The sequence below is a fragment of the Fringilla coelebs genome, assembly GCF_963513975.1.
Source record: "Fringilla coelebs genome assembly, chromosome: 1".
In the NCBI taxonomy this organism is placed as follows: Eukaryota; Metazoa; Chordata; class Aves; order Passeriformes; family Fringillidae; genus Fringilla; species Fringilla coelebs.
In genome coordinates, this window is record NC_140028.1 from 55,774,588 (window position 1) to 55,788,536 (window position 13,949).

Here is a 13,949-nt window from a genome sequence, read left to right on the forward strand (position 1 = left end):
CTAAATAAATAGCTCCCCAAACTAAAAAAAAAAACCACAAAACAAACAAAAAAGATCACAACAAACAAGCAAAAAAACCTTTCACACTTAAAGCATTCAATTCCTCAGGGTCCTACATTTCACTAGGCTATTGAACTCTATTTTCATTTCAGATGATCCCTGAGATGACTGAGAAATCTTCCTGAGTGATTCCAAAATAAATTACAGAGTATCAAAGAATAATAATTTTTTTAATTCGTAAACTGGTCTTTTTTGATTGCACTTAGTATCTTTTTAAAACTATGTCCCAACAAAAACTCCACAATCTAATATATTAATAAATTCTTGTTTCAGTTAACAGGAGGTATTGGAAGTGAGGTGATATTGCTTGAAATTTATTGATAAATATTTTACAGGCAATGCACAGAAGAGATATAACATTTTCTCACAACAGGATACACTGTGTGGCACAGTTAGGGATAACATTAAGATACTCTGCTGCTATTATATTCAGCAGTAATAGGAATGAGTCAAAAATGTCATCAGAAAGAAAAGCATTTTTCTTTTTTATCCCTCATAATATTCCAATCAAATCACAAAGCCTAAAGAAGAAGAAAAAAAAAAGATAACCTTTTTTGCACATCCAGCTTGCTTGAGAATTTTCTTTCAAATAGTTAGAGATTTTTAATTTAGCTTCTGAGATCTCACCTTTTTTAGTAAGATAATTCCTTCTTGAGTCTCATCATTAGTAATGATGCTAAAAACATCTGAGCTATCTGCTTCAATGAAATAGTCCATGGCTGCATTGTCCCCAATGTCTCTGTCTTCTGCGAAGATTTTGCCTACAGTGGTGCCCACGGGAGCCTCTTCAGAGACACTCATGTAGTAGAGTCCTAAAGAAACAAATACTGGCAAAGTTTAGTGATCTGCCATGGGTAATAAGTGTTGTAGTTTGAGGTTCTCAGAGAGCTGGGAAAAGTCACAGCTTCTACTGGAGCAATCGATGTGATCTGGCATTGTATACATCTTGGGTGCAGGGCAGGACAGTCTTTTCCCTTGGGAGCCCTTCCCTCTCAGCCCTACTTCAGCTGTGTATAGAGCAAAGGACTAGAAAAAAACCAAAACAGCTCATGGTTTTAAACTGAACGAGGGAAGATTTAGATTAGATATAAGAAAAATATATTTTACTCTGAGGATGTTGAAACACTGACACAGGTTGCCTAGAGACAAGGTGAATGTTCCACTCCTGACAAATTCTAGGTCACTTTGAATGCAGCTCTGAGCATGCCTGTCCAAGGAGGGTTGGACTAGATGACATTTAAAGGTCCATTTAAAGGTCCAACACAAACTATTCTATGGTTCTGTGACCGAACATGGTGAAAAAACAGCTGAGGACAGCACTTCCCAACAGTGAAGTTTTTTCCAAGTAGCCCAATGAGCAGCTCCCACATCTGCTAGAAACTACCTGGACAGAGAGGTTCACATCACTTGCCAAAAACTCTCTGGCATGTGTCAGAAAAAAATGAAGAGAGGAAAGGAAGAAAGAAGGTGAGTGAAAATGATGCTAAACATCCTGTTTTCCAGATTTTAGCCTGAGGTAGTGCAAATTATAGGGAAAGCAGTTTAACGATTCATCTCCAAAATCTATTAGTAAGTGAAACCAGCAGACTTGAGATTTTTGCAATGATAGATTTTTTTCCTCTTGGTTTTTGAGCTTTTGTGAGGACTCTTTTTTTTTTTTATGATTTTGTTTTTTTACAGCTGTATGCTAAGGTCAAAGTACAGGCTTGCTCTAAAAAGACCTACCTGCAAACCTAACAGAGCTATAGTAGATCTAAACTTCCTCAAGACTTCCATTACTGTAATTAGTGTCTACTCACTCTGTTGAAATTCAGGTGGATTGTCATTGACGTCAGAGAGATTGATGGTAACAGTGGCTGTTGCAGAAAATGCTCCTGGTTGCCCAACCATATCTTTGGCTTGAATGATGACCAAATACTGATCTTTTGTTTCTCTATCCATTTGGGAAGCCATTCTAATGACCCCTAAAAATAAAAAATGTAACACAATGGCATATAAGTCTCATTTTTTTCTTAACATCTGACATGAGTATATAGTATTATATGCATATAACATGTATCACTGCATCCAGTTATGAATTTTCATTCTAAACTGTGACTAGCACTACTGTTGTTATCCTGGGTATTGGTCCTCATGGTAGCAAGTACTCTGTATGTCAAATCCATTCTGTATATTTAGAGTTCTAGGGAGCAGAATACTCCTTATAGTTCCTCTACCGTATAGAAACATCTCTCTTACTCAGAAGATAGGTTTTTGGAGGGATGTCACATATCTGTCGTTTCTCAACATACAGATAGAAATATCACATGATGTGCCATAGAAGTGTTGATTCAGAGTGCTCCTCAATTAATTTATAAAGTGTGATATTCAGACTCTAACTCTAACAAGATAATTTTCTAATAAAGTTTGGATCTGCTAGAAAGAAAGAATTTCATCTTCCTATGGGAAAGAAAAGTTTATTTCTTTCAGCTTTAGGAACAATGCAGAGATGTAAGAGTGTAGAGTGGTACCAGTTGATCTTTGTGTTTAAATCAAGAAAGACAATTTTGCTTGCATCCATTTTATGAGTTTACGAATGTACAAATTCACTTGTAGTACCTGTCTTTGGCTCCACAGAGAAATAAGGCTGTCCCTCAACAAGACTGTAAAGCAGACGAGCACTATTCCCATAAGAAGGATCATCAGCATCTGTAGCTGTTACCTGTGTAACCGAAGTACCTCAAGGAAAAATAAAATAGATTATGTTTGTTTTCTTCTTGTATAAATTGTCTCATAATTACAAAGCATACATTCTTTAAAAACCTTTTAACATACCAGTTATACTAATAAACAGCCCTAAAAATTTACAGAAGCAAATGGCACCTATTAAATTTACAATTAAATAGGGAAAATATTTCCTCAGCAGCTGTTCTTGTTGCATTCAAAATTTGAATTTAAAAAAAAAAACCATATCTGTTTTTCCAGCACTACATTTATATTGCTTAAAATGCTACATATATCATGCCTATTTTCTAATATGTCAGTGGAGTAAAGCAAATTGTTTCTCCTCCTCTCTTTCAAAGTATTTTACGGAATTTTCCCATAGGAATAAGAAAACACAGTCACTTTATCACCACTAGGCCCACTGGTGATAAAAAAATTAATTGTTAACAAGCAAAGCAACCAAGAAGTATAACAAGGCTCTGATAAAATTTTTTATTCTTGAGTCTTTAATGAGCTTGTCCCAGCGCAAAACTTGTGGCAGAAATCCCAGTGCAAAACCACAGTGGAATCAAACTGCAGAGCTTGGTTTCTACTTTGATGGGAAGCTGCTCATATCCCAGATAGAAGATTGACAGTAATCTCATGGCACCTTCTCTAATGACTGTCCTCTAAAAAAAATATCCACAGCAACATCATTTTTTAAGGTAATCATTATTTTTATCTTTTTTTCCTCACCTAGATTCTGCATTAGAAAACAAATACCACTTCTTATGAGGAACAGCAGGAAATCAAGCTACTTTCTAAAAATTTCTGGCATACATTCACAAGGTTGCACCTGCTTATCAATACAGCAGTATAGTTAGGCTGGAGGAGAAAAGAAGAAGAAAAGGTCGAGTGCAAGGAACTAGACCAGAAACACCATTTTTTAATGACAAAAGCAAATGTGATATTTGTCTCAAAAAAATAAAATTCATTTATTGCTTGGCTTTCTAGCAGCTAAATACTTTTATTTTTAAATAGAAATGAAAAAAGCTTTCTTATAGAATAGGCTAAAATAAATAATTTCCTTCTTTGAACAAAAATTCTTTTGCATTTTCTCTCAATTTATTGAGCAGCATTTGAAGTGATTCCATAATGCAAGTTATCTTCTCTCAGGCAGAGAGTAAACTAAGCTGTTATTAATTCACACCAAATTTTGCACCTATTTGTCCTTCATAACTTACCTACAATATCAAATACCTGAAATGTAGGTTTAGATGCATAAATTTAGATTTTTTAGATGTGTGTATAGATGTATAAGGATATATACAGATCCTATTGCTTTGGAGAAATTTTAAAGATAAAATTACAGATTCATATTTAATCAGGGCACATATATGCCTCAGAAAACACAGAATTCTTTAATAAGTCTGAAGAGCAAGTTGACTATTCAGCTACACAACTGTTAGCTTCATATCAGCTGTGATCTATGAAAATTGCTCTCTCAGTTCCAGAAAATTCATCCTCTAAGAACATTTAGCATGACTAGAACACAGTTGCTTTAAAAAAGAAATTGCTAGTTAGGAAAGGATCAGGCACTATGGATGATTCAACAGGTTTAGTATGTCATTAATGCCATTTTCTGCTAAATAAACTCAAGTGTCCACAACTATATTTAGGAATGCACTTATTTATAGCAATATATTTAGCAAATCAGTAATAAAATACAACATATCTAGGACTTCAGATCATCATCACAGTTTTTGTATATTTAAAGGTAAATCTATTTTCTGCACAGTTTCTAAGCAGTATAAAGAAATATTGAATCTAAACCAGCATTTCTCTCTTCTCTGGGACCCAAACACACTTTTCTTCTTGTCTGTTAACTCTTCTAGAGTATTTCAGAACACAGTAGTAAGGACTTTGTTCAGCTGGAGCCAGTGAGATGCACCTGGGGGATGTAAGCAATGGAAACTCAAATAGTCAAAAGGAATCTAATAAAAAGGGAGCTGACCTAGAAGGAAGAAATAACAGATATCCTCAGAAAGCACTCCAAGGAGGGAGCTAATTTGTTTCTTAATTTGGGTGACAAGAGACCATGTAAAGAGCAGGCAATCATTTCTCACATTTTTTTAGAACAAAGATTGTGTGATGACTACATGAACCTCCACATTAAGTATGGACTATGTAGCAAGAAGAAGAAAAATGTTACCCTGGCTTTAGAGTACTTTCTCAGTTTTTAATTTTTCTCTTTCATAAAACCTGTATTTCTTCATACATTTAACCATCAGAAAAAAACAATCCACCAAAATTAACTATACTAAAACTGAAACAAAACCCAAAAGAAAACCAAACCAGAACCCACAAAAAACCACAAAACCCAACTCAAACCATTTTCACAATGGAATCACATTTACCTAGCATTTGTATTTGGGTGAGAGAAATTTAAATGTTAATATTCCATACTCAAAAACTCCCAAGAGACACTATTTTTAACTACATGATTGTGAGAAGAATAATTGAACAGATACAAATAATTTATTTTAAAGCAATCAATTCATATATTTCACACTGCACACACCCCTCAAAGTTAAGAAACCACAAAGCCCTAGTCCTAACATTGCAAACATCACATGTTACTATGGACAATTGAACTTTTTGATTAGCTTTATTTAAGACAAAGGGCTGCTTTGTATCTCTGCAGCCTTGGTTTTACCCTTCTAGGGCAAAATGTTGTAGAGTGCCATTCATATGCCGCAGCCCGTTAGGTATACTGGGGGGCCCTCATATGGCAAATAGCTGTTCATTTTTCTTACTAGAGCTTGAGATCTATAAAGACATTAAATACTGATAAATTATTGCATCTGACTCTTAACCACTCCATCAGATATACTGCATTTGTACAAGTTTAACAGTTATAAGGAAGACAGTGTAAAATCGTACCAAATGCCTGAGGGTAAAGCACAGTCCTGGGTTCTCAGAAGAGAGTCCATTTGATGACATGCTTTTCATTTACTGTGACACTTGCATATAAAACCCTAATAAAATTTAGTACTGAAGATAAAAGAGAGCTAATAAAGAATTAAAACGTATTCTAATTTGTTGGCACATTTGTATATATATATTGGTACTTGTAACTAACTTCAGGCACAGTTATTTGTGTCTATTTTCTGTTTTTGCTGTGGTTGTCTGAGGCAAGTGACCTGATCTGAATTATTATCTATTCGCTTTCTTAGTTCCAGACAAAATGTGGAGCAGCGGTGACCTGCTTTCCCAAACCTTGACCATGCTTCCTAAGAGTGTTTTCTGTGAGGGAATTATCAGGAGACCAAGCATCAGTGAGCTGAACCAAAGCTAGAGAGCAAACAGAGCAAAGAGCAAGCCTCTCTATTTCACTGCATCATCTAAATTAACTCTGTTCTTCACCCCTTAATATGCAAGAGTATGTTTTAGTTTACTGGGAGAAAAACACTAATATAATCAACCACTATGCTACTTCAGTGGGTTACCCTTCCTCTCTGCTACGAGTTTATAAATTTTCTTGTGAGATTGGTTTAGAATGCACACTGAAGCAGGCTCCACCTCAGTAGTGCAGTCCCTGCCTTTTGAGAAGCAGGGTAAGTGAGGCCCCAGAAGTACTCATGATGTGTGGCTCAGTTGTTTCACATTTTGGAGCTGACCACTATCAAGGTATACACTCCACTTGCATTTTATATTCCAGACACACGCATTAGTATTTCAGTAGTGTCTCCATGGAAGAAGTAGATGAAAGAATGATCTCTGGAATGGCTATGGTATTAGTATTAGAGAGGTCAAGTGTAGAAGCAGTAATGCAGAAAATGAAAGATCCTGGATGACCTGGATTCATCTATCATACACTGGATGATCATAAATCAGAGAGTTTACTATTTCAGGAAGTCCATGTCTGAGAGAGAAGGCAAATAAGGTTCTTACTTCATTTTTTTGCCCATTCTGATAAATGAGACATGGCTTTACTTCTGATTTTTAATTTATTTTTTCATTTCATATGTTTCTATATTTCACTGGAACATTTTTTTATTTATAATATTACAGGAATATCACAAAGTAAATTACATTTTCTGCAGCTTGATAATCTTATGCTGAAGTGATACTATGTTTTAGGAATCTAAATATATGATAGATGACCCAGGAGAGTGGACAAAGACAGGTGAGCCTTTCATTTTTAGTGTATCTCTTTATGGCAAACTCAAGGCAGTATAAACTTCTCAAGGCAGTGAAACTTCTTAATTTTCAGCTGTTTGTTGATGGTTTCAGGTAAGAAACAGAAGTATATGGGAAAAGATTACACCGTAGTTTTTGGTCTTAAGTACCACACTACTTGACTATTTTTCTTTTTTTTTTTTCTTTTTTTGCCATATAGCCATTATAAAGACAGAAAGGTAAATTGGAAGAAATTCAGTTGTTCATACACTTATGTGAGTGATTCCAAGTCTCTACGAGTATAAATAAAGACATACTAAATAATCACACATTTTAAAAACATTTTTATAAGAGACTAAGGGGCCTATAAACAGTGTTTTACCACAGAGGGGAAAAAAAAACAGAAAAAGAAAGTCCTAAATTTTTATCAAAGTCCTAAGTTTTTGAAATCCTAGGTAATTCTAGACAATGAGCTGTAATCATTTTTACCATAAGCACATAAAAAATAAAACTGCAAAGGTCTTTGACAAGTCACCTATCTTGTCTCCAAACTTGAGCAAATGAACAAGTAAAAGCTGGAAGAACCCTCTGAACTAGCAACTGATTATGTTAGAAAAAGTTATTTGAGCAAGAGGTCAGGTGCAGAATTAAGTCTGTCTGCACAGAAGAAAGTGGCAGTGAAGAAACAAGAGAAGTGATTTCCCTGGTGGAAAGTGGTATAAGCAGGTAGCAAGTATCAATAGCAAGTAAATTGATCAAATGCATGTCTTTTGCAGCTACTGCTGGTAGTGATGATGAGCTGCTGCATCCTGGCAGAAATTAGAATATTAACCTCACTTTCAATTAAATAACAGGCATGAATATCCTTTTCATTCACCTGCCATCCTGGCTGGTAGAAGAAGATAAAGTTGATGACTTGCTGTCAAATGTTCACTGCTTCTGCTTTAAAAGTTGAGCAATAATGCTTAATACCATCACTGATGCTATTACATTAATGACCTCATTGATCCATACTGTTTAAAGCACCACAATATTTGAATTTCTTTTCAATATCAATCACAATAAAAATAAGCAAAAGAAGTAGATGTACAAATTTGAAAGATTACTGGGATCTTTTCTGTAAGATCTGAAGAATCTAGTTTCCCTTTGATTTTGAAGATAGCTGTTTGGAGGTATTATCTAAAATATTCCTGTTTGCTTCAGCTGTATTAACACTTTGGGGTTTTTGAAGGCTTACATGTCCACATATTATGAATGCATATGTGTATGTAAACATATAAATATATAAACATATATATATATATAAACATATATATATATATACACATATACATATACCTATATTAGCCAGATGTTGCCTTTGCTTTGCATTTGTTGTATAAAGTTTCCAGATACATGACAGATCCTAGTACAGGTTTGTCTGATCATGGGAAAGTGAGAAATAAGGGGTACAGGGATTATGTTTTTCCTCTTGACAGGAAAATTACAATTCATGTACTGCAGAAATCAGAAGGCAGAATGAATTCACTGCACACTATCTAATCCAAACAAGGAAAAGTGACAGAAAGGAAAGAGGCTTGGCAGTGTAAATAAGTAGGCAACATGCAGACAGTGAGGGTGGCCATCACTTCTTCCCAACTGGCTGCAGTACCCTACTTATTTCTACTGGGAACTTTATATTTTTAAACAAGTGCAAATTTCAAGGCTGAATCACTGACGGAAAAGACAAATGTCTATAGTCAATCCAAGCATGTATCCAGAATCTTTAAAAGGACTTGGATAGATGAAGGCGCCTAAATATTTAAAAACAAGAATGTGAAGTAGAGGTATTTACAACCCTCAAGTTAAGGGTATATCTTTGCAAATTTCCAAACCCATAAAAGACTTTCCTTCCTTCTCACTGGGATGCAGTCAGTAACATATGCTATTAAGAATTTACTTCAACAAAGGTGTAGAAAAAATCAGGAAATAAAGAGTTTGATTCACAGCATATCATACCTTCAGGCGACATCTCTGGAACAGTGGCCACATAAGGTCCATCCAAGAACTGCGGTGCATTGTCATTGACATCTCGAACCTTGATGATAAATTCTGATTCAGGTTCAACAGGAAGCTGAGTGCTCCTGTTAATTGCTTGTGCTCTTAGAGTGTAGAAAGGTTTCTTTTCTCGATCCAACTTTTGTGTTACATAAATTTTGCCGTTACGTTCATTAATGACAAAAAAGCTTCCAGCTCCCTCCCCAGTCAAAATGTATTTTATGTTGCCATCCTGCTTGTCTAAATCTGATTTCAGCTGAAAGTAAAAGGGAGAAAAATAAGTAGCAGTTTGGGAAGAATAAGTTTTGAAATATTAATTTTATGCTTTGTTTTGATTCAACAGTGAACTCTGTTGCTAATGAGCATTCTTGGGCACTATTGTTTGAAAGGAGATACTCTTACATTTTCAGCCAAGCATTTTAATTTTAAAATATTTTAAATTATTTTATTTAAGAGTATTGATATAACAGACTTATAAATGTGTGATATACCTGAAAAGAGATGCTTCAGCTACCTTGAAGTGCAGGGAATGCATCTAAGTACCTACTTTAGTTCATTGTTTTTTGAGCTCCCCTACAATTCTGCTGAAAACAATGCAAACGTCATTAGGCATTATCTAATTTTTTTATTATTGTAGAGGACACATCTACTTTTAAAGTTGCCTTTTTTTTTTCACTCAACAATGCTAAGTGTAAATGTGTGCAACGGTGATGTTCTGTTTCTGTGGAAATATTAGAGGGGAAAAGACATTCTGTGGTGAAAGTCTGTATTGTTTATTCCAAAATAAATTGATAGACATTTTCCATTTCCTTCCAGGATTATCTACATCCTTTTTTGCATTGCTGAGATGAACTTTATGGTGATGATTCCTTTGATGAAGCTGAGCCTTGGAGACAATTTTAGTCCAGCTGCATTTGTTCATGACAGCCAAATAGTTCTGTTAATGTTAGCGATATATAATAGAGCAATAAATGAATTTCCTAACATAGCAGGCATCCACAGTGGAATTTTATGGGAACAAAAATTTCCATTACATCATTAATTCTCAATTTTTTTTCTCCACTTATTTTGGTTTTAGAACAAAAAATATCAAACTCTCTTACAGCCTGGGTACTAATTGAAAAATCCGAAGTTAAAAAAAAAAAATCAAATTGCTTCTCCTATGCTACATGTTTAAAATGCAAATAATATGCCTAACTGTTGACTTTAATTATCTCACTGTTTTGCTTATGTTTATTGACTCTAAAGGTCACTGTAAGTTGTGAGGCCTTAGAACAGGAAAGTAACATTTCCCTGTCAGAGCTACTCAAATATTTTGTGATAACTTCTGAAGGTGCAAAAATAGTTTTAACTTTTCTTTGGAAGAATGCCTATGCCTTTTAAAATTTTCATAATGCATAATGCTCTGCATGCATCAGATGGATAATTTATTCAGAATGTGACTGGGACCCTGTTCTGAGATATGAGGAATGGTTTTGGGTTCCTACTCTGAGTTCTGTAAAGGTATTTAACACCTAAAATATTCAGAGTTAATTATCCTTGCCAGCACAAAAGACAGAATTTTCAAGTCTTAGAGAGTTATTTAAAATATGAACAACTTAAATATTTTCAACATAAGTAGTTATGTGCTGAACATGGACCATGTTACCCCAATTATAAGTGGTCTGGTCAAACTCATTTTAACACCATCGCAATTTGGCATCTCACTAAGGAGCAACAAAGATTCTTTGTTAACCATAAATCTTTGATTCCTTTTCATGTAACCCAGGACATGGAAGAAGTTATATATATCTAGATCTTTAAACTAACATGGGGCTCAGATGTGACCACAGAGTGTATCAAACCCTTAGGGTCTGGGAGCATGCCTTTGACCGGCTGCTAAGACATAGCCTGTGTTTAGTGATTTCACTCAGAATCATTTATCCACGAAAGATTTCATGACCTTGAACATGTTAATTGAGAGGCCCCTTACAGATGACATTTGCTGAGAAAGGGTAGCAAAGGTTCTAAGTTTACTTGTTTTTTTTAGGCTGGGAACAAAATAAATGGTCTTAGCATTGTAAATGAGAATTGAGAACAAGCATTTTTGTACTCATCCTCGTGTATCTGCCATTGCAGTGCTGATGGACGCATTTATTTTTCCTTAATCTTGGCAATGGAAAAGGAGTCATGAGTCTATGTAAATGAAATTTGAAAATTTATTTCTGACTGAAAAAAGATTTTTATATGGAATAGTGATTTAAAAACAGAGACTGTCTACCTTTGTATTTTCGTTGATGCAGTTTTCTTCAGAGCCTTAATTACTAAAAATTCATGTGTTGATCATAGACTACCACTTCATTTGCTGAAAGCAGCGCATATTCTACTCAATAAAAAGACAAGTAAATATGTCTTATTAGAAAATGGTTTCACTGCAATATATTAACAATAATCTTCAATAAATCCCCAGTTAACCTGTGAGAAATAAAAAGATGAAATCATGAAAATACATGACATTTATGAAGTTTTTTTGCAGGAAATACTTTTCCAAAGTACTTCCAAAGTACTGGAGAAGTAATAATAATTGTTTAAAAAATAGACAGTATGTCTTTGCTAGTTCTTTCAGAAGTGAGACATCACACTTCCATAGTAACTACTTTGAAAGGGCTGTGAAAAAGTAATTAATGAGTTTTGAGCACTTCACCCTTTGGGCCCAATTAAATTTTAGTGCTAGTTAATTAGCAGTTAAACTTATTTTGGTTCATTCACCTAAAAAGGGCCTTAAAGAAAAGCAGATCTCAAGATTAAAATTACTTCTAGCATACAAAAATAAATAATAATAATAAATATAATAATGATAAGTGGAGAGAGAAGGGGGCAGATAAACCCTCATTAAGACAATTATCTTAAAGCACTTTTTTAAAGGAGGGTGAAAAATAATTGCTCGTTGTGCTAAACCTACGTTAATCTAATGAACCATGCAGATTCCCGTAGTTTCTTAGTGGTAAAAGGATTTAGTATTAATCAGCTTCATTAAAAATTAATGAGGGGTAAATCAGCTGCTACTTAGTGTAATAGAAAATCAAGCTAAATACTGTTTGTAAACTACACTACACTCAGTATGGCTGCTTTGATGCAGTGCCAAAAATAGCACAAGCAAATTGCCAGATGTTGATAAACGAGTCTTAACTTCCACTCAGAAGGAAGAAAGGAACTTTTCAGCTTTATACCTTCATCTGCTGCACATGGAGCTAGTTTTAGTAACAGCATGCAAGCCAAGTTTCCTTGACAGCAGTCCTCAGTGAAGGAAGGTGCTTGGTGATGCTGTGGCCTAAAGCTCTGGGACTTCTCTGACCTTGAGAAAGGTCATAGGAAAGGAGAAATGTGATACTGCCTTATTACAGCTTCTCCTCTTTCTATGTTTCTTGCTATTTCCATGTCACTGGAGATATTTGGCTTTCCAAGTCAGGGTAGAAGCTGCTACTCAGCATACTAAATCTAACCTTGCGCTGTCCTTGAATCATTACTTATCATACCTGTCCAATATACACAGGATCCGGCGAAATCTGTTCCTCAGTTGCAAAAAGAGGTTCCCACAGCCAGTCACGTTTCACTCTTCGAGCTGGTGTGAAAGACTGAACTGTGTTTTGAGTGCTGGAGTTCTGTGTGCTGGGAGAGCAAGGCCAAAGTTGAGCCAGCATCACCATAAGACGTAGCAATGCAGAAGAATTCATGCTGAACTGATCTTTCAATCAGCCTTAATCTGTGAAAGAGGGGAAAAAAAGAAAAATCTTTGACAAAGCATCACTTTTGTCTTTCTACTTCTATACATTGATTCTGTGCTAATGTAAGAGCTGATTTTCAGTGTTGAAACCTCCTCCTCTCCCCAAAAGTAAAGAGCTGAAATGAAGTCTGTTTCTTATTAAAATTTTAATAAGAAATTTTAAAAAGACCTTTCAGAGTCTCTAACATGAAAGTCAAGTGTTTAACTTTTCTTTATGAATATACTACACAGGGACTTATTATGCAAAAAAAAAAAAAAGGAAAACAATCCTTCAATTAATTCATCTTTCAAATTAAGCTAGATAATTGTATTGTGTATCCTAGGAATAATTTGATTGGAATAATTGTATGTTTCTGCTTAGACAGAGCTCATTTTGAGCTGCAGTCCCAAAACTGCCTGAAGGGTGAATATCTAGCCTTAGTAGCCCTGATGTCTGACAGCTGAAACAGAGTGATGCATATATTTTTTTAACCTCTTCTTACCCACTTTCCCAGCTCAGCAAAATGCCTGTAAAAATGTTAAAGGTGATAGGGTACCATAAAGAAGCACCAAAAATTTACAACTTTCTCCTTCCCAGCCAAGGAGCAACATGGTCAAGGCAGGTGTGTTTAATGGATTCTTTGCCTGTGCCTTTGGCAGGGATGAAGCACCAAGGGGTTCCCACAGCCCTGAGCTGGAGGACCATGACTGCAATAATGATCAACTCCCAGTAGATTCTGAAATTGTGCAGGAACTGCTGCTCCAGCTGAATCCCTAAAAATTTATAGAGCCTTATGGGATTGATCTGAGAATCCTCAATGAGCTGCTGATGTCATTGCAAAACATCTCTCAATGGTTTTTGAGTTGTCTTGGGAATTCAGAGAGATCCCAGCTGACTGTAAGCTGGTGAATGTTGTCCCATTTTTCAAGAACAGCATGAATGAGAACTCCAGAGACTACAGGATTGTCAGTCTCACTTCAGTGCCTCATCAAATTATGGAGAATGTTATTTTGGGAGGTATTGAAAAATACCTGGAAGACAACACAGTAATTGGACACAACCAGCATGGCTTTATTAAAAGAAAGTACTGCTTATCAAATCTGATTTCCTTTTATGACATGGTATCTCACCTACTTAATCAGTGGAAGCCTGCTGATGTAATCTTTCTGTATTTCAGCAAAGATTTCAGCACTTTATCTCACAGGATCCTTTCAGGCAAAATTTTCAGCTCACAGATGGATAAAC

General features: G+C 35.3%; 1 protein-coding gene across 1 annotated transcript in view; it reads right to left on the reverse strand.

Annotated features, from left to right (window-relative positions):
* The window catches only part of CDH19 (cadherin 19), a 62,948-nt gene that overhangs the window by 23,866 nt on the left and 25,133 nt on the right, over positions 1–13,949 (reverse strand). The window contains exons 2-6 of the mRNA XM_084201982.1: positions 12,477–12,703; positions 8,923–9,217; positions 2,659–2,778; positions 1,860–2,024; positions 688–872 (exon numbers count right to left, since the gene is read on the reverse strand). Coding sequence (XP_084058108.1) covers positions 688–872; positions 1,860–2,024; positions 2,659–2,778; positions 8,923–9,217; positions 12,477–12,674 — 963 coding nt within the window. The 5' untranslated portion in view covers positions 12,675–12,703. The remainder of the gene's footprint in view (positions 1–687; positions 873–1,859; positions 2,025–2,658; positions 2,779–8,922; positions 9,218–12,476; positions 12,704–13,949) is intronic.